The sequence below is a fragment of the Aquarana catesbeiana genome, linkage group LG02 (genome assembly GCF_042186555.1).
Source record: "Aquarana catesbeiana isolate 2022-GZ linkage group LG02, ASM4218655v1, whole genome shotgun sequence".
Classification (NCBI taxonomy): domain Eukaryota; kingdom Metazoa; phylum Chordata; class Amphibia; order Anura; family Ranidae; genus Aquarana; species Aquarana catesbeiana.
The window spans coordinates 312,726,270-312,748,285 of record NC_133325.1 but is presented as its reverse complement, the minus strand read 5'-3'; the positions used below and the strand labels follow the sequence as shown (position 1 = coordinate 312,748,285).

Genomic DNA, 22,016 nt, shown 5'->3' with positions numbered 1-22,016 from the left:
ACCCCTTATAATTAAAATAATATGACCCCGAATGGGGTGGTGGCACAATGTGGACATGTTTCCCATCTATAGCCCCTCCACAATTGGGAAAGTCCCAACGGCTGGCAAAATGGGATGCCACAGTCTGCCATTCCTGTGGCGTTGAAGGAAACTGGGAAATCAAAAAAGAAAACCAAAATCAATTAATTTGTAAGCTAACATTGCAAGAAAATTAGACAATTAAAAACATTATTCCCCAGCATCAGTATAACATTCAATAATTTAATTCTTCTGGAATAACTAATATGGAAAGGCACACTTATCAGATTGCTCACCCCCTCTGATGGAACATTGATTACATTTTAGGGGGTTGTGAAATCCCTAAAAAAAATTACTTTTAGGACACGCAGGAATTTAGGGACTAAAAAGGCTACAAGACTGCAGTTGTCGCACTCTGCAGGTGCAGTTGCTAACCAGCTTACAGTAAATGAGGTAATGTAAAAAGGCATTCATGTTGCAAGGAGTACACAATCACATGCAAGGGCAATTAATGAAAACACTTTGAGGCTTGCATATGATTTGATGATGGAAATCAGCAGAGCTTCTGCTCATTTACTAAAGCACTGGAACAAATGCACTTGTAGAGTGCACATGCATTTTGCAAAGTGCCACATATATTTGCTTTAGACAAATCAACACCACAGAACATTCCAGCAAATTTTAACGAGGGTGGGGGTGGGGGGGTTGTGAAATCTAGATAATTGCTCATTAGCAGCAAACTATTTGGAGTGAGTTTAGGTGGGGGGGGGGGGGGGTTGTGAAATCTAGATAATTGCTCATTAGCAGCAAACTATTTGGAGTGAGTTTAGGTGGGGGGGGGGTTGTGAAATCTAGATAATTGCTCATTAGCAGCAAACTATTTGGAGTGAGTTTAGGTGGGGGGGGGGGGTTGTGAAATCTAGATAATTGCTCATTAGCAGCAAACTATTTGGAGTGAGTTTAGGTGGGGGGGGGGGGGGGTTGTGAAATCTAGATAATTGCTCATTAGCAGCAAACTATTTGGAGTGAGTTTAGGTGGGGGGGGGGGTTGTGAAATCTAGATAATTGCTCATTAGCAGCAAACTATTTGGAGTGAGTTTAGGTGGGGGGGGGGGTTGTGAAATCTAGATAATTGCTCATTAGCAGCAAACTATTTGGAGTGAGTTTAGGTGGGGGGGGGGGGTTGTGAAATCTAGATAATTGCTCATTAGCAGCAAACTAAATACACTCAAACAAAATACATTCCAAATGAGTAGACTAGGTGGATATGTTCCCATCACTTCATGCTGGGAAGGTTATTGAAGGAAAATATACATGCATGACAAAAAATAACAGGAAAAAAATCCAGCATGTGTGAGGATAAAAAGGGGACATTCACACTATATTGCAATGATGGTAAGTAGTGTTTGAAGCAAGAAATACATTATATTATCAAAGATTACATAAAAGAACATGTGATGCTAATAAAAGAAAAATATCTTACCTTAATATAGTCCTTCTGCAGGACCTGTATGATGGCAGAACAGGTCTCTGGGATAATGATCCCCAGAGCCTGGGGGGAGATGCCTGTCGAGAACTTAAGGTCCTGCAGGCTTCTCCCTGTGGCCAAATACCGCAAGGTAGCGACCAGCCTCTGCTCCGGAGTGATGGCTTGCCTCATGCAGGTATCCTGCCTGCTGATATAGGGGGTCAGCAAAGCCAACAAACGGTCAAAAACGGGGTCCGTCATCCGGAGAAAGTTCCTGAAATCCTCAGGATTATTCTCACGGATCTCACGGAGCAAAGGCATGTGACAGAACTGGTCACGCTGAAGCAACCAATTCTTGGTCCATGAACTCCTCCTCGCCCTGTTCATGGACTGGTCTTGGGCTGAAGAATAAACTACAGCACCAAGCACATACAATGCACGAGCTCTACGACGAGTACGTACAGGTAACATGGCTTCAAAACGGTCGGCTGGTCAGAACGCACTAAACAGAACGCACTGAAGAACAGCAAGGCCTGTGAAGAACGACCTGAAAATCAGGAACGAGCGGCCAATAAAACAAAGATTTCTCAATGCCAACTGACCAAACGCACTGAAAAGCAGATACAAACCTCACAAGCACAGACTGAACAACAGTTAAAACGAACTGAAAAATACGAGTCTCACAAGCGCGAATCGTCTCTCACCAAACTTCTACTAACACGAGATAAACACGAGATTAGCAGAAGGAGCCCAAAGGGTGTCGTACGGGCTATTGAACTTCCGTTTTATAGTCTCGTCGGACTTGGTGTACGTCACCGCGTACTAGGCTGTCGTACTTTTGTGTGGTCGTGTGTGCGCAAGTCCGTTCGTAACAAAGTCTGCCGCAAGTCCGCCGAAGGTACGTCGGAAGTCTGTCGGACAGGCTGTCGGACTTTTGTAGACGAAAAGTCCGACCGTGTGTACGCGGCATTAGAATATAAATAGGGTATTCAAGAAGTCTTATATAGATATTAATGGGTAATGATTCCTATTAAGTACAGCCTAGGAAGTGTTGGTAGCTCACTACAGGATGTTATGAGCTGACTAAATTTCTGGCAGGATCATCAAGTATTTTAAAGAGAAATAACACAGGGAACAGTTGTGCTAAATATGCTTTTAGATTTTGCCTGCACATCCACTTTAAAGCAAAACTCCAGGAATTATCTTTTTTTTTTGCAAACTTGGTCCAGCTTGGCTTCATGTAAATATCCATATCTGAATACAAGGCATCCTCTAATTGAACGAGGTGAAGAAGAGGAGCAATTTGACAATTTGATCACCACCTTGTCCAATCAGAGAATGCCATGGAGGTGATGTGGTCAGTTTGCACAGAGAAAGCCGTTGGAGCAGCACCCGGAAGATCACAGCCATCACTGATATGCAGCACAGAATACTACAACAATTTTTAGCATCCTCAGTGCCCCTCTGGATATCAGATATAGATACTTACATCGAGCCAAGCTGGACCAGTGTAAGTTTGCAAAAAAGATCATTCCTGGAGTGCGGGAATTTTCTTTATGAATACATAACTGTGTTATTTGTATTTTTATTCATGTTACAGCGGGCCGGACTTTAGTTTTAAAGAAGTAGTCGTGGGAAAAACAGATGTTGTTTTCACATAATACTGTATGCTTCCTGATTTACTTTACTGTGATAACTGTAGAAAGAAGAGTAGGGTATATAAAACTTTAGAGAATATAATACTGTATAACGTAGCATAAAATTTGTCTCTCCCTAGTGCTCCCAGTGGTGATACTCAGAAATGCAGTAGTTCAGCCTCAGGAATCTCCATCAAAGGGTCAAGCAGCAGCTCAAGTGAATCTGACACTAGCTCTGAATCCGACTCTGAGACCGAGAGCAGTTCAAGTGAGAGTGAAAGCAGCACGCCATCTGCCTGTACCAGTCCTGAGGTAAGGAATTCTTTGGAGTTCTGTCATCAAGTCATGAAAAATCTGTGTATTTTTCATTTGCTTTGGCCGAGTATGTGCCTGTGCAATACGGGTGTGATAAATCGTTACCCAGCGTATGAAATGTAATCGTTACCCAGCGTATGAAATATCCTGGTTAGTGCTTGTGGTTCTGAAGTTTTGCATTGCTGTAGAGGAGTCACCTCACTAATAACAGATCAGGCAATTGCCGTCAGTTTAATAGGGAGCTACATGTTGTAGCTCATTTCTGATAATGTTAGTTAATAATTAAACTATTAAATTAAACTATTTTTAAGATAAAAAATTAAAGACCTAGGCAACCCTGTTACATATGGCATGTGTAAAAGATTTCATTATCTTGTGTAGATTTTTTTAAATATCTAATAATATACACATTTATATACTGTAACCTGCTGTTAAAATGAATTTGGGCTGTGAAATGCTGCACCTCTGCACTAATGTAGAAGAACAATGGAGTAGCAAACTAAACATTCCATACTGTACTAAACTACATGTCCTAATACAATGTTTAGAAAAACTAGCTATTACAGCTGCATATTTATTGATTTGTTCCAAACTGCCCTATATATCTGGGTACTTATTGCCTACCGTCACCAACTCTAGTCCAAGTTGGAACTCTGCCCTTTCACACCTCACCCTTTCAAAATGCAGTCTCCGAGCCTTTCTATGGGCCACTCATGCACCTACATTGCATTGTGGAATCCTAGGGAGTAGGTCAGAGCTCTCATGCTCTATTCACACTTGTATAACTCCAAAGTTGTGCCGACTTCGGAGTGCAACTTTGACGCAACTTTACAACGTAAGACTGCAGCTCACTTACTGGAAACTTCTGCTCTCCTTGTCAGGAACGGTGCAGTGAGGTGGATAAACCATGTAAGAATACAAGGGGATGACTTCCATAGTGTTAAACTGTTTATTATAACAAAACCATTCCCCCCTCATACAAATTAAGCTTACTAGAGCAACGTAAACAATCGAGCATGTCACATTATTGGCATCAAGCTCACCGCTGATCGTGGTTCCACTCGAACCTCCCACCACGATGAGTCCCGGGATGACACCTCCTATGTGAGCCTGGTAAGTCGCGTGGTCATACCCTGACGCGTTTTGTAATTCCGTAATTAGATGGAACCATGATCAGCGGTGAGCTTGATGCCAATAATGTGACATGCTCGATTGTTTACATTGCTCTAGTAAGCATAATTTGTACGAGGGGGGAATGGTTTTGCTACAATAAACAGTTTAACACTATGGAAGTCATCCCCTTGTATTCTTTCATGGTTTATCCACCTCAGTGCACTGTTCCTGACAAGGAGGGCTGAAGTTTCCAGTAAGACAGCTGCAGTCTTCCATTGAGAAGGATCTTACAGGCCCTGTTTACACTTTCCTTTGGTAAGCAGACACACAAAGGGGTGTGCACGCGGTGGATTGGTGAAGGTGTAGCAGCTAATGGTTTATGCATTGAGATCTTGCTTTCATCAGAAGCTTACTACAGCGCCTGTTTGTTTTTGTTTTTTTTGTTTTTTTTCTTGACACTTCACTGTACTGAACTGTCAATAGGAGGAGAGGGTTGGCTATACCATTTAATTTATAGCGAATTGATGGACATTTTAGTGGATGTTTGCTCTCAAAACCATTTAATATGAGAGTATTTTTTTATTATTTTATTTCTTTATTGCATTATATGAGATATCATATTGAATGTTTTTAATTCATATGAAGCATTGTTAATGCTTTGTTTTTATAATTGAGCATATTTTAGTATTGATTAGGAATTTTATAATAGCAGCTGTAAGTGCAAGTAATACATTTATATTGAGCGCTGGGTTCAGGATTACTTAGTACTTCTGATATTTACTTTACATTTAACGCAACTTTGATGCAACTTTGACGCAACTTTGGATGGGTGCAACTTGGATATGACTTTGGCTTTGACCAGTGATAATGGACAACTGTTGCACAGCTGTTGTATTGTATAATATTCAGGTATGACTTTCATGCAACTTTTGAGGGTTAACATTGAAGTCTATGGCCCTCAAGTTGCATGAAAGTTGGACCAAAGTAGTGCATGAACTACTTTGAAGTTGCTGCAACTTCAAGTTACATATACAGCGGGTAAAATAAGTATTGAACACATCACCATTTTTCTAGGTAAATATATTTCTAATGGTTCCATTGACATGAAATTTTCACCACGTCAGTAACAACCCATACAATCCATACATACAAAGAAACCAAAACAAATAAGTTCATAAATTAGGCTATGTGTAATAAAATGGAATGACGCAAAGTATTGAACACATGTAGAAAGTGAGGTGCAAAAAGGTATGGAAAGCCAAAACACCAGCTGAAATCTATCAGTAAATAGAAAGCAATCATGGCCCTTGTCAGTGCAAATTAATATCAGCTGGTTCAGTCTCAAATGATGGCCTATATAAAAGTGCCTCATTACCAAGGTGTCACACAAGAAACATCTCATGGTGGGATAAAGCAAAGAGCTTTCTCGAGACCTTCATTGGAAAACATACTGATAGCATTGGTTACAGAATGATTTCTAAACTTCTCAATGTTCCAGTGAACACTGTTGGGGTCATACTTCGGAAGTAGAAAGAACATAATTTCCCCATAAACGGGCCACGAACAGGTGCTTCTCGCAAGATTTCTGACAGAGGAGTGAAAAGAATTATCAGAAGAGTTGTCCAATAGCCAAGGATCACTTGTGGAGAGCTTCAGAAAAACCTGGAATTATCAGGTACAATTGTTTCAGGGAAAACAATAAGTAATGCACTTAACCGCCATGGCCTGTATGCATGCTCACCACGTAAGACTCCATTGCTGAAGAAAAAGCATGGTGAAACTCATTTAAAGTTTGCTGCACAACATTTTGGCAAGCATGTGAAATACTGGGAGAATATAGTCTGGTCAGATGAGACCAAAATTGAACTCTTTGAATGCCATAATACACACCATGTTTGTAGGTCAAATGGCACTGCGCATCACTCCAAAAACACCATACCAACAGTGACATTTGGAGGTGGAAACATCATGGTGTGTGGCTTTTTTTTCATCATACGGTATTGGCAATTTTCATATCATTGAAGGAATGATGAATGCAAAAGTTTACCAAGACATTCTTGATAAAAATCTGCTGCCATCTACCAGGATAATGAAGATGAAACAAGGGTGGACATTTCAGCAAGACAATGATCCCAAACACAAAGCCAAGGAAACTCTCAATTGGTTTCAAAGAAAGCATATAAAGCTGCTAGAATGGCCCAGCCAATCACCTGCCTTGAATCCAATAGAAAATCCATGGATAAGGCCCACGGAACCTTCAAGATTTGAAGACTGTTTGTGTGGAAGAATGGGCAAAAATCACACCTGAGCAATACATGCAACTAGTTTCTCCATACAGGAGGCGTCCTGAAGCTGTCATTACCAACAAAGGATTTTGTAAGAAGTATTAAATACATTTCAGTTGTTTAATACTTCTTCCCTGTGTCATTCCATTTATTACACATAACTTAATTTCTGAACTTATTTGTTTCTTGTATTTATGGATTGCATGGATTGTTATGGACATGTGGTTCAAATTTCATGTGAATAGCACCTTTAGAAAATATATTTACCTAGAAAAATGGTGACGTGTTCAATACTTATTTTACCTGCTGTATATGAATTGTTATCATTGGAAAACATGAGGAACGACTTTTCATGCGACTTTGATGTCCAAAGTTGCATGACAAGTTGCAAAATTGTGAATGGAGCCTTAAAAGAAATTAAAAGTACATTCAGGTACTGATCTTATAGACATGTATCGTCTACCTTTTTTAATGTACTTGATTACAAATTGTCTTTTCTTTTGTATTTATTAAATATACGCATTGGCTTAAATCTTTTTATTTGCAGCCCAAACAAGCAACTTCAAACAAATGGCAGCTGGATAAATGGTTGAATAAAGTCAATCCAAACAAAAGCACCATTCTTAACCATGCACAGGGCCTGAATCTCAGCGGAGTCCACCCGAAAGAGCCAAGCCACACAGAAGTATCCGAAATTTGTCATACAAGTCCAAATCCTAAGGATGACCAGAGCCCCATCAGAGAGGATCGAACCTTGGGAGCAGTTTGTGCAGTTCATGGAAGCAGAAATGTGAATCTGCAGCCATCTCCACATGTTGCGCGTGCTGCTACAATTGTCCTTGCTGTTCCTGCTGAAAGCACTTCTTGTAGGAGACCTGTATGCAGAAAACTAACAAGGAGGGCAGAGAGGACATCTAGTGATGATAAGCTGAACTGCCACAAGCTTGATGAGATTTCTGTAAGCCAAGGAATCCCAGAGAATGAAATAACTGAACAGGCTAAAGATAGGTTAACATGCAATAGCAAAGGATTTCCTAGAAAAGAACCAAGATTGGGTTTCTTGGGTTGTGAACGCAGAAGGACTCGAATTACTAGATCCGCCCCTAAATTCAAGGAGGTCACTGAGTTTTCCGTGCAACCTGAAGAACTTGGCACAGAAACAGAAGCAGATACATCACAGCTTTCTAAAACTTTCTCGGCTTCCCCATCAGAAAATAACCACAGGATCAAAGAGTGTGGGAGAAGTATTAGTGCCTTGGCTAATACGTACAGTTCACACAGCTGTGTTAATGCAAGGACTAGAAATGACATTGCACCAGAGTGCGAAGAACAGTTTTATACACTAGTTCCATTTGGGAGAAATGACAATGTGTGCTCCTTGAAGGGTATTGAGGAAATTAAATCACTGTGGGTCAGGATTGATTTAAATTTTTTGGACAGTATTCCACAAAATATGTCCCAGGAAAACCACAATAACAATTCCAACATGGACAAGACACTCATAGCATCTCAGAGTGAAAAATTATCTCCAGCAATAGATAACACTGCTTCTAAAATGCGTCGGAAACGTAAGGTAGGAATACACGGTGATGCAAATTGTTGAAAAAAATAGCTCTTTTTCCTTTAATCTGAATATTATAATACAATTCTATTCACCACAGTCTTGTGTAGAAATATATATATATAGATTAATGTGGAACAATGTTTCAGATGAAAATGCAATTAAAGTTAAATTTCAGGCAAGCAGCTACAGTGTATGGGAAAAGTTTTACTTCCAAAAGGTTTTGTATTTATGTCCATCTAGTGCTGAGATATAAAAAGCCTTATCAGACAGCAGAGCCAGGTCGACAATTTTACTTTTCTCTACTGCAGTTCAAAAATACAGCCTAGCATTTCTCAACCCTTTTCAGTTTTTTCAGCACCGTTTAAAAATTATGCAATATTTCAAAGCTCCCCCCGTCTAAAATGGAAAGAATGCAATTGTTACTTATCAGTGGGAAATCTGATCCTGAGACAATGCACACAACAGCCTTAATGAAATGACCTTCATATCTGAAGCCCCCTTAACATCAGCGGTCCATCCATCACATCAGTGGTCCCTTCATCACAGCAGAACCCCCTTCACATCAGATCCCCCCCTTCACACTTTCACATGAGAGGTCCCCCAATGTAATAGAGGTCACCCCATCACATCAGAGCCCCAGTCTCATCAGAGTCCCCCCCTCACATTAGAGTCACTCCTTCACCTTAGAGGCCCCCCTATACATCAGAGGCCCCCCTATACATGAGTCCTCCCTTCACATTAGAGCCTCCACATCACATCAGTGTCCCCTCAGCTTCACAGAATGGCCCCATCACATCAGAGTGCCTCCATTATTAACCCTCTAATCACATAGGCTCCCAACACAGAGCCCCCCAGTCACACAGGTTCCCCATCACAGAGCTCCTTAACCAAACAGTCCCCCAATCACAAAGCCCCTCATTTACACAGATCCCTGTTCACATAAGAGTCCTTCTTTTTCGCTCCAGCAGCATGGCAGAGGGTGGGAGGTGGAGGAGGCCTGGAGGAAGCAGACCTCTATCTACTCTGGAATGCTGAGTGCAGCCCTGCATGCCACCTGCCCTGGATCAGTTTTATGCATTGCTATGGTGCCAACCGCCATCACCATAGAAATGAATGATGCTGTGTGTCCTAGACCGAAAGTGTGATTGGTTGTTATTGTGCTGGCAGCCGGCCAGGCTGCACCATAGAAAATGATGGTGCTGATCCAAGGCAGACTGGGTCCCTTACTTGCAGCACTCTGGAGGAACTTAGACAGCATTCCAGGGTGTTCTTGCACCTTGGTTGAGAAACACGAGCCTGGTCAACTCCCCATCCCCTGCCTCTGATTGGACATTGAAGTAACAGCCACACAGTACAGTAATGAGTGATCCTTTGTTAACTTTGCCCCCTAATCCTGTCAAAATACAGCTCATTTGCACTAGGATACATAAGACTGGCACCTAGTTTTTTTTTAATATATCTGCCTGGAGCTTTAAATGTAATTTGCAAAATAACAGTAATTTTGGGAAAGTGTATTCTTTGGTTAGATTAAAAAGGGATTTTTATATATTAAGAAAGTCTGTATAAATCTTTGTTAATCCAGAGGAAGGTTCCTGTTGTGTTATATGTTGTGTGTGACGTCAGATTTGAAGTCATTGAACAGTTCCCCCTTTCCCTAAATCTAAAAAGAGAAAAGGTTCAACTGCCGTGATTTAGCTGAAACTTCGGCTGCTCTGTTCCTGAATAGTGATGAGCTAAAGTTTGGAGGAGTCTATTTTGCCCCAAACCCTCAGGAAGCTGTGACATGATAACAGGTCACTGGCCCAAACAGCTGCAGCTGGGGAATTACCCATCCCGCAGCCACATTATTATTATTGAATTTAAGGAATACTTTTTAATCAGAGTATAGCATCAAGTCAGTTAAACTCCTGGGATATTGATCTGGTCAGCTAAGTAGCAGAGGGGGTTGTTAATGAGTTTCAGCTACTTTGGTGTTATTGAAATTAACAACAGGTGCACTAGATGGGCAACAATGAGACGACCTCCAATAGATCTTTTATGACTATTTTTCACTAGTTTTGCATTTGGCTAGGGTCTGTGTAACTACTGGTAGCATGAGGCCATACCTGGACTCTATAGAGGTTGCACAGTCAGCCCAACTCCTCCGGGATGGCACATCAATACGTACAATTGCCAGAAGGTTTGCTGTGTCTCCCAGCACAGTCTCAAGAGCATGGAGGAGATTCCAGGAAACAGGTAGTTAGTCTAGGAGAGCTGGGCAAGGCCATAGAAGGTCCTTAACCCATCAGCAGGAACAGTATCTGCGCCCTTGTGCAAGGAGGAACAGAATGAGCACTGCTAGAGCCCTACAAAATGACCTCCAGCAGGCCACCGGTGTAAATGTCTCTGACCAAACAATCAGAAAAAGATTTCATGTGGGTGGCCTGAGGGATCGACATCTTTTAGTGGAAGCTGTACTCACTGCCTGTCACCATGGAGCTTGATTGGCATGTGCCATTGAACAGCAAAATTGGCAGGTCCGCCACTGGCGCCCTGTGCTTTTCACAGATGAGAGCAGGTTCACCCTGAGCATGTGACAGACATGCAAGGGTCTTTAGAAGCTGTGGAGAATGTTATACTGCCTGTAACATCGTTCAGTATGGCCGGTTTGGTGGTAGGTCAGTGATGGTCTGGAGAGGCATATCTATTAAGAGACGCACGGTCCTCTACAGGGTAGACAATGGCACCCTGACTGCCATTAGGTATCGAGATGAAATCCTTGGACCCATTGTCAGACCCTACGCTGGTGCAGTGGGTCCTGGGTTCCTCCTAGTGCTTGACAATGCCCGGCTTCATGTGGCGAGAGTATGCAGCCAGTTCCTGAAGGATGAAGAAATTGATACCATTGAATGGCCCCCACGCTCGCCTGACCTAAATCCAATAGAAAACCTCTGGGACATTAGGTTTCGATTCATCCGCCACCGCCAGGTTGCACCTCAGTCAGTTCAGGAGCTCAGTCAGGCATGCATGCAGGCACGTGGGGGCCATACAAACTACCAAGTACCATTTTGATTTACTGCAATGAAATTTCAGCAAAATGGACTAGCCTGCTGCATTATTTTTTTACTTTGTTTTTCGTGGTGTCTTTGAATTCAGCCCTCTGTAGGCTGATAATTTTCCTTTCCATCAAACAACATTACCCAGTCCATATCAGTATAGATAGCCAGCATGATATTTTTCTGCATTGAGATCTGATGTGTTTTCAAAGTGTACCTTTAATTTTATATTATATAAGGTTTAGGAGTGCGTCTATGGGAATGTTTGACCATTCTTCCAGAAGCGCATTTGTGAGGACAGACACTGATGTGGATGAGAAGGCCTGGCTCGCAGTCTACGCTCTAATTCATCCCAAAGGTGTTCTATCGGGTTGAGGTCAGGACTCTGTGAAGGCCAGTCAAGTTTCTCCACCCCAAACTTGCTCATCCATGTCTTTATAGACCTTGCTTTGTACACTGGTCCAAATCATTTGGTGGAGGGGGGATTATGATGAGGGGTTGTTTTTCAGGGGTTGGGCTTGGTCCCTTAGTTCTAGTAAAGGGAACTCTTAAGGTGTCAGCATACCAAGACATTTTGGACAATTTCGTGCTCCCAACTTTGTGGGAACAGTTTGGGGAGGGCCCTTCCTGTTCCAACATGACTGTGCACCAGTGCACAAAGCAAGGTGCATAAAGACATGGATGAGCGATAGATAGATAGAGTCCTGAGCGCAACTCGATAGGGATGAATTAGAGTGAATTAGAGTGGAGACTGCGAGCCAGGTATTTTAGTCCACATCAGCCTGACCTCACAAATGCACTTTTGGAAGAATGGTCAAACATTCCCATAGACACACCTAAACCTGTGGACAGCCTTCTTAGATAAGTTGAAGCTGTTATAGCTGCAAAGTGTAGACCAACTCAATATTGAACCCTACGGACCAAGACTGGGATGCCATTAAAGTACATGTGCGTGTAAAGGCAGGTGTCCCAATACTTTTGGTAATATAGTATATATTGAACAAAAACTATTAAATGGGGTTTATAAAAAATACTGAAGCGTTTGTGCAGCCCTGCATTATTTAAACAGATGTCTATGTTGTATAGTTTGAATGTGGACAGTCTCGGGATACAAAGAGGAACCACATGGAAAACAGAGAAAGATTACCCTTCCCTCTAGGCAGCTACGATGTGACTAACAGAGACAGCACAAATATCAGCAGGTATGGTGCTTCCCACCTTGGTGGGACAAATTTGTATATAAAAGTTTACTGTGTAGCTTGCATTTATTTCTTATTGTTCATTAATTCCCAAAAAGTAATTGTAAAAATTTGACAGTGTTTTAAATTAAACAGGTGATATCAGTCACTGCCCCTTGAAGTGAACCTATCAATAAATTTAAAAATTTTTGACATGTCATATTATATAGCAACAGTATTCTTTTTCAAAACATTTTTATGTTTTATCCATAGAAAGCAGACATTGAGTTTTATCCATAGAAAGCAGACATTGAGTTTTATCCATAGAAAGCAGACACTGAGTTTTATCCATAGAAAGCAGACTTTGAGTTTTATCCATGTGCCTTTAAGTCTAGGCTTAGATGATGAGACCAACATGCTACAGGCAGGAGGAAACAATTCTTTAGTTTCATCCTTAGTGATCAAACTACAGTACAAGACTGAGACTTTGTAGCAAGTCACATGGTGAAAGCAGGGGCTGATATGGGTCAGATATTGGTAGACAGCCAAAAACTGCACGTGCCAGGATTCACCAGATTGTGCCATCTCTCTGAGCCAACATTTCAGTTCATATACAGTAGTAAATTCTGGCCCTCAATAATGCCAAAACAAAGATAGCTCCATCTTTCTGGAGACAAAGTGGATAAAGAAATTGTCAAGATCAAAGAAAAAAGGGAATATTTGGGACTTTAAATGAGACGCAACGGGGAATATTGCGCCTCCATCCCTGGTTGCTTTTGCAAAAAAGAGGGGGGGGAGGGGGGACTTTAGATGAGGTGCATGGGGTAGAGCCAGACAAAACCATATACATATGTAAGAAATTGTATTCTTTATTAGACCAAAGATAGGGCATGGATCAACCCATATAAACGCATAATAGCACACTGGCATATAAAATACAAAGTATCAACATACATATTGAGGATAGTCACCAACATGACACAGAAAGTAAATATTATACATCACAGTCCCCCAAATGGAGTAGGCATAACATTATGTCAGGGTGGTAGAGCAATAAAAACCATCTGGAATCATAAATATGAGATGGATGCAACAAAATAAGCTTGAGAACGTTTCGTGGATTTCTATCCACTCATCAGGAGCAAGTGCATCCATGTACTAAAAAGGGGATAAAAAAAATCACCATTATAGTTTGATATAACCACAGACTGGAGGGGTAGAGGCATTAAAGATGATGATGAACAAATTAACAGCCATAACTGAAAGTACTCACATAAGAAATTGTCAAGGGGATTAAATAATAAAAGTTGTTTTACACTACAGTAAACTTATTTGAGAGCATTGTGTATTGAGATTTTTTTATTGTTGTAATATGTCAGTATTTAATCACATCAGCACTTTGTATAGATCTTTATATTATTGATGTTAAGCACTGCATTGTGGACTGTGATGGGTTCTCTGCTTACATTTATTTTTTGAGAGGGATTAATGCAGCAACACACTTAGAGATTTATTACACGGGGTCCCCTAGTTACAAACATCCAACTTACAAACAATTCCTACTTACAAACAGAGGGAGACAACAGGAAGTGAGAGGAAATCTACCCCTAGGAAGGTAAATTCACTGCTGTAAGAGTTATAATGGGGAAAAGGTACCTCCACTGATGCTTTATCACCAAGGCTTGTTTCCACAACAACCCAAAATTTTTCAAATCCAATTGTCATTGGGACAGAAAGTGAGGTAAAATCTTCTAAACAGGGGCACACATAGCAAAACAAATGTTACAGGGGTGATAACCCTTCCCTATGCTATCCAAAAAGCTTAAAAATATTTTTTTTGGCTGGAGCTACACTTAAAAAATGTACCTGTTCCGACTTACAAACAGATTCAACCTAAGAACAAACCTACAGTCCCTAACTTGTTTGTAACCCGGGGACTCCCTGTGTATATATATATATATATATATATATATATATATATATATATATATATATATATTCACATTTATTTGTGACTAATTGTATGCTGTGGCAGGATGAGCTAATTGTGATACATCATCAAATCAGATCAAATTCGTTGACTTGTCATTTTTTTTTTTCAGTTTTGCCATGTCTCACCAAATAAGAAGTGAGAATAGCCTGTTACCTTTACCTTGCCTTTCTGATGAACCATCTAAAACTTCAAATGGTGGATTCTCTTCTGCAACAAAAACTGATGGGGATAACTTAAAGTCTTACATCTCTTGCAGTCAGCACCACAGACCAGAGAGCCAGTCACATATTGAGCAGGTAGGCTTGTTTGTAAGAACCATGTAAGCTTTGGGACACCTATGTATGTTGATTAGGGTTTAATTCAGGTTAGGAATTTATAAGTCATATGCCCCGTACACACGATCGGACTTTCCGCCAACAAAACTGTTGATTTTTGTTCGAAGGATGTTGGCTCAAACTTGTCTTGCATACACACGGTCACACAAATGTTGGCCAACAATTACGAACGTGGGAACATGGTGACGTACGACGAGCCAAGAAAAAGGAAGTTCAATAGCCAGTGCGGCTCCTTCTGCTTGATTCCAATCATGCGTGAACTTTTTTGCGTCGGATTTGTGTACACACGATCGGAAATTCCGATAACAAAGTTTTGTTGGTGGAAAATTTGAGAACCTGCTAGCCAACATTTGTTGACCGAAAAGTCTGACAACAAATGTTCGATGGAGCATACCCACGGTCAGACTTTCAGCCAACAAGCACACATCAAACATTTGTTGTTGGAAAATCCGATCATGTGTACGGGGCATTAGGCTGTAGCTAGTAATTATTGAACATCTTATCAAAGGCAGCCACCACAACTGTACCAGTTATAACTAAAGGGGAACATCAGCCAAGCACACTCATGTAAAACCTATAAGCTAGAAGGTGAAATTTAACAGTGTTGCGCTGCCATATAAGTCTAATGCACAACGTAAACGTGTTTAACCACTTGAGGTCCGGGCCATAGCCGAATGACGGCTACAGCGCGGACCTCAATTTCTGGGAGGCCGTCATGAGACATCCTCCCCCGTGCACGCACACCCTGCAGGGCGTGCGGTGTGCACGATGTGATCACCGAGTCACGGAGACTCGGATGATCACAGATCCGAGTAAGGGGCCGGTCCCTTTGAAAATTAGCTTAATGCTCAATCAGTTGGTTAAAAAAATGCAAAGTATTAATATTTAGCTGCCTAATTTTTTTTTTTTTTAACAATAATAAAGTACCAATCTTCCAAACCACTGTACTTTGCCTTTAACACATAGCTGCCCCTTAACACTTCACTTAAACCTAGTAGTTAACCTCTCATTTACACTTAGCTCACTCTTGGTATTAGCTCAAAACTTTTAACAACTTCTCCACAGGACTTTCACAAATTTAACTATAACCTTAACAGTCAGATCCCTATAGTTTTGTGGTTATAGATATAGGATTCAAACTAGGGATTATAACGGTGCCCAGCATATGATAACAAACAATTCTAATTTATAGCATAAAATTACGTTTTATTACATAAAAAGAGCAGACAAAACAATTCATAGGTGCATAACATAGAGAGTATTTCAAGTATTAAATACTGGCCAAGGTATCCATGTGTCAATGGCAATTACTGGTAGCGATCCCTACACGTTACACCAATGATTGGCGAAACATGTAGGGATCGCTACCAGTAATTGCCATTGACACATGGATACCTTGGCCAGTATTTAATACTTGAAATACTCTCTATGTTATGCACCTGCTGTCTGCTGTTTTTATGCAATAAAACGTAATTTTATACTATAAATTAGAATTGTTTGTTATATGCTGGGCACCGTTATAATGCCTAGTTCGAATCCTATATCTATATCCTCTTAAATCAGGGATGAGGTGCCGGATTCATTGAGGTCACTCAACCCACACTCTACCACGACCCTATAGTTTTGTGGTGTTACAAGCATAGTCTAATCTCTAATCTTAAACTAACCCCTCTACCAGAATATTTAACTGTTTGCCCTGTGCTCTCGGGGTAGCAGCAGTACTTTACTGCTTGATTTCACTTATTTAGAATTGCACTTTAGTTAAGTTGTGTGTACTAAATAACAGTCTAGTATTTATACCTTTATTTTTAGAGGTCACTTCCTCTTCCCTCAGAGAGCAACATCACTGTAAGCTACAGAGAAGACCCTCAGTCAGAAATGTGGTCGTCTGGTTTAAATGGACACAAAGATATAAGGAAAACTAAACAGTCTGTGGACAATACAAGGTAGGTATAACCATTACAATTTTATTTGCTTTTTATCTATAGGTAATTGCATCCGCTATTTGAATCTACTACATAATTGTTTAGGCTCACCTTAAATTATGAAAACAGGAAACAGGGGACCGTGAATTTACATAATAGTGGTATAGTTAGATCTGATTATTCACTACTGAACAGAAGATTAATCTGAATTTACTACATAGGCAGGCCATAAATTAACCAATTTTCATCATTGCTTGATTTTCCCATCAACACAACAATTCTGTCTATGGCTGGCATTACATTTGGCTTCTTCATTACTCAGGGAAGGTGATGGCACCTGTGTGCTATTGGCTGTGCTCTTCCTGGTATTTAATCATAAGGCATTTCTTATAATCCTTGATATCCGAGTTCAGATATCTGCTCTTGCTTTCTCTTAATGATTGAATGCTAAGACCATATGGTGAAATAATTATTTACTTTTCCGCCATAGAAAAGAGATCAACCAGTCCAGGCAAATATGCTTGAAAATCTGTATGCAAACTGAGCTATTCCAATTCTTGACATGCTCATTACTATCCTGTAACCCATCCCTACCTGGACTAATATTTTTTTTAAAGGGTTACTAGGATAAAGGGATTTGCTTGCAACTATTGAGCACATATGTTCATCCTAACGATGGTCTGTTGTCTAAAGGGCAGCTATTAGGAATATGCTTTATAAAGTACTGTACATTGCAAAAAATGTGGTGTGACTTAGTCAAGAAACATCGTTGAAGGAGGGACAACCCCAAGAACTAGAAGGGAAGGAGAAAGCCTGGGACGCAATTTCAGACAACCAAGGAGATATGACAACAGAACACAACAACATAACACCGTTCCATTTACACCCAGGACCCCGAGATATCATAATAGATATTCTCCATTAAGGGATGAATATGAACATCACAATACCCCATATGGAGAAACGCAACAAAGAAGGGTTTTTTTTTCAAACCGAATACAGAGGGAGACCTCCAACACCCAGGAGGGGACCACCAGCACACAGGGAATACAATGCACCCCAAAGGGAGAGAAGGCCCTACAGAGGACAAAGGGAGTGGAGGCCTTTCAGATTTCCCTACAGAAGTCAAAATTACGGATGGAATCCAAGGGCAACCAGAAACATGGACACAAGGAACAGGGAAAGGGAGGAGGAAACACAACGAGAGGAGAAGATAGATCATACCTACAGACCACCAAAATGGGCAAGAAGAAACGATACAGAGGAAAGAGAGGGGGGACTAAGAAAAAGAAGAAGGGAATATTAGGAAGTGGCGTTTTTAATCTAAGTGATGTAAGTTTTAATGAAGAAGAAATGAAGGTATTGGATTTGGGCCTGAAATACGCTCCGGACAAAGAATTGGACAAATATGAGGTGTACATAGACCTACAAAAATTTGTAAGGAAATTAAACATTGCAGCAAAAAGGAAGGAAAAGGACCAAATTAGCCAGGAGATTCCCTACTACAAGCATTCAAATTTGAAGACTAACTTCATTTTCAACCCTAAAACACAACAAATTGAAAGTCTAGTAGTTTTTTAAAAAATGGTAGAGAGAGATTTAAGGAAAATTAACCTAAAGAAAAACAAAAATACTAAAATTTGGAACACCATTAAAGAAATTGAGAAAAAGAAAAACATAGTGATACGACCGGCCGATAAGGGGGGGGGGCCTGGTTATACTTAATAAAAAAGACTACGAAACGGAAATGGAAAGATTATTAAAAACACCAGATACATACAAGAGATTAAAAGGGAATCCAAAAGGAGAATATAAGAAAAAATTAAAAGCATACATCCAAAGAGGAGAAAAAAGAGGAATATTAACAAAAAAAGAAGCTACATACCTAACCCCAGAAACAGCAAAGACCCCAGTGATCTACTATGTGCCTAAGATACACAAAAATCAATCCAGACCACCAGGGAGACCAATAATCAGTGACATTGAATCGCTATTCTCAAGATTGGGAGCATACTTAGACGGATTTCTACAACCACTCGTATCAGAAGGAAAATCATATTTGAAGGATAGTAGGCAACTGATCAAGGAATTGAAGGATTTTAAGATAGAACAAGAAGATTTTTTAGTGACCATAGATGTTAATTCCCTGTACACGAACATTAGACAGGATGATGGCCTTAGCAGTGTTGAGTGGGCTCTACACAAACAAACTGATCTAAAAGGAGAGCAAATTAAATATATCACGGAAGGCTTAGAAATGGCCATGAGCCATAATTATTTTTGGCATAAAGGGGATTACTATACCCAAACCAAGGGAGTAGCCATGGGGCAAAATACGCCCCGAGCGTAACAAACATTTTTCTCAACAGATGGGAGGAGGAACAATTTTTTAGCATAAGGAGAAAAAACCTGAAACTATACCGTCGATATATAGACGACATAGTTATTGTGTGGAGGGGTACGGAGGAAGAACTACAAGCCTTTTTTGATGAAATTAACTGTAATGCATACGGAATTTCCTTTTCCGGTAGTTGGAACAAACAAAGTATCAACTATCTAGACCTACAGATTTTCAAAAATAATGGATATCTAAACACCAGGACCTTCTTTAAGAGTACCGACAGGAATGGGTACATCCCAACCAGCAGCTGTCATCATCCACAATGAATTGGGAACATTCCAAAGGGACAATTAATGCAGATACACAGAAACTGTAGCAATGGAAACGATTATGAAGAACAAGCAGACATTATAATCAATAGGTTTGTTGAAAAAGGTTACAACAAAAAGGAGCTAACAAACCTAAAGGAGAAGGTGAAAAGAATGGACAGAAACACGCTAATAGAAGGAAAACCAGCTGGTAACACCAAGAAAAAGGACAAAAATATAGGCATGGCCTTCTTAACAGGTTATAATAGACAATACAAAATCCATAATTAAGAAACACTGGCCTATTCTACAATCAGACACAATTCTGAACTCCATATTACCAAAAAAAAACTGTTTTATCTATAGAAAAGCCCCTCCACTCAAAAATAAATTGGTGCATAACGCTCTGGACCCATCAAAACAGATCAAAATAATAAAAAACCTGAAAGGTTTTTTCAAGTGCGGAAAATGCCTACCGTGTAAAAGCAGCAAAAAAAACAATAGGAAAATAACAACATTCAGATCAGCAAACAATGGAAAAGAATACAATATCAAAGAGCTCATAACCTGCAACAGTACCCATGTGACCTATGTACTGGAATGCCCGTGCCATATACAATACGTGGGCCGGACGACAAGACAGCTACACGTTAGAATCAGGGAACACATAACAAACATCAAAAATGGATATCATAAACACAGCGTCTCAAGACATTTTAAAGACTACCACAATAAAGATCCGTCATGTATGGTATTCTATGGGATCGATAAAATTAAAGGACATTGGAGGGGTGAGAACAAAAAAATCTAAATCTCACAAAATGAGACCAAATGGATCTTCCTGCTGGACACCCTTTCAACCGGCAGGAATGAACATAGACGTGGATCTAAATTGTTTCCTTACAAATTTCTAGAATCACAAACAATTCTCAATTTTTAGTATTCTAGCATTTTTAAGATTTTTAACATTTTAATTACATTCATATTTTATTGTCTATGAGATCTGAAATATGCATTCTGACTTTCTAAGAAACTTTTCCAACTCTTACTCCCATCTAAACTAAGGTCACTTAGGAGTACATATACAAATAGAATACGAAGCGCCCAACCATATATAGATCATGTGTAATATACACACCCCCTTCCCTTATCCAATGTAGAACCCATTATCGTTTTAGCTATAAGGCACACACCGAGGGCCCTCTCTAACAACTATAGTTTTACAATAAAATATATATACACACACATAATAAACAAGAACACCTCTCCTGGTTATATATACATATAATTTTTTATATATTTTAACTTTTCACTTTTATTTTATATTTTTATTTCTATTTAATTTTATTTTTCATTTTTTCCTGATTTTTTTATTTTATTGCAATGTTTAAAATGTTAATCTCTGGAAAATATATGTTGAACCATTAGAACACAGATTAATAGTGGGACCAGTATGTGCATATCTTTTTTTTTTTTTTTTCCAAAAAAAAACAAAAAAAAAAAACATATTAGTAGTGTCCTGGGGGGTCACCGACCCGGAAGTCGGCTTAGATTCCAATAGGAAGTGGGGAAAGAAAGAATGCGGCTTTCGTTAACGTTAACGGTGACGTTCTTTGCTGACAGCTCGGACCTCACGTTCCCTCATTAACATCAAAGCGCATGCGCGCTACCCGGGCTTTGGTCCATAATATCCCCAACAAAATGGCCGCCATAAGAATTCAATGGACAATTCCATTAGGCTTCGGTCCACAATATCCCCAACAAAATGGCAGCAATAACAACTCAATGGACAATTCCATTAGGCTTTGGTCCTCAAAACCTTAGCAAAAATGACCGCCGATTCATTAGTAATTGCACCTATTATGGGCCACACTATTTAAACTCAGGAGGTGCAGCAAGATGAACGCCCCAGTAGAAGTCGGACGACGAAACGCGCGTAGGGCGGGCTACGGACGCCTTGCAGCACCTCTAACAAAGGGAATTCGATATCTTTTTCTTATGCTCATTTTTTCATTTGAAATGTGAGTACATATATTTATTAAGCTTTAATAAAAGTTCTCTTATGGTTTTACGTGATGGGTATCCCTTCTTTCCTTTACATGTAAATATCACACCATAACATGCAAGTAAAGTTTGGGGGACATCCTTGATTGCTACACAGTGGCAGACACTGTGACCGCCTATACCCCTGCAGGGGAAAGAAAAACCCGGTGCAAGCATTGTCAGAGCATGCAGACAAGGCACTAATTAAAGAACCAGCACCTGGATAAGACGTTTTCCTACAGATATTTGATCCTCGAAGATTGAACACCTCAAAACACTCCAAAAAGAACTTTTTTCTCACAAACGGAACTTTTCCTATCCAATTAATACTGGTTACAGCACATCAGTCACTATTTATGATGGATAATTTGCAGAATTTTGTATGAATTTGTATGATTTAGCACTGGTCACTTTATTGATTTAGCACAATGCACTTCTGTTGATTAATTGAAGCACCT

The 22,016-nt window shown here is 40.1% G+C and overlaps 1 protein-coding gene across 9 annotated transcripts in view; it reads left to right on the top strand.

The window, feature by feature from the left end:
* AFF3 (ALF transcription elongation factor 3) overlaps window positions 1-22,016 on the top strand; it is a 523,081-nt gene that overhangs the window by 459,590 nt on the left and 41,475 nt on the right. For all 9 annotated transcript variants that reach the window (XM_073614716.1, XM_073614715.1, XM_073614718.1 and 6 more), the window contains 5 exons: window positions 3,264-3,435; window positions 7,384-8,409; window positions 12,522-12,637; window positions 14,716-14,902; window positions 16,754-16,887. In XM_073614716.1, the coding sequence (XP_073470817.1) occupies window positions 3,264-3,435; window positions 7,384-8,409; window positions 12,522-12,637; window positions 14,716-14,902; window positions 16,754-16,887 (1,635 nt within the window). The remainder of the gene's footprint in view (window positions 1-3,263; window positions 3,436-7,383; window positions 8,410-12,521; window positions 12,638-14,715; window positions 14,903-16,753; window positions 16,888-22,016) is intronic.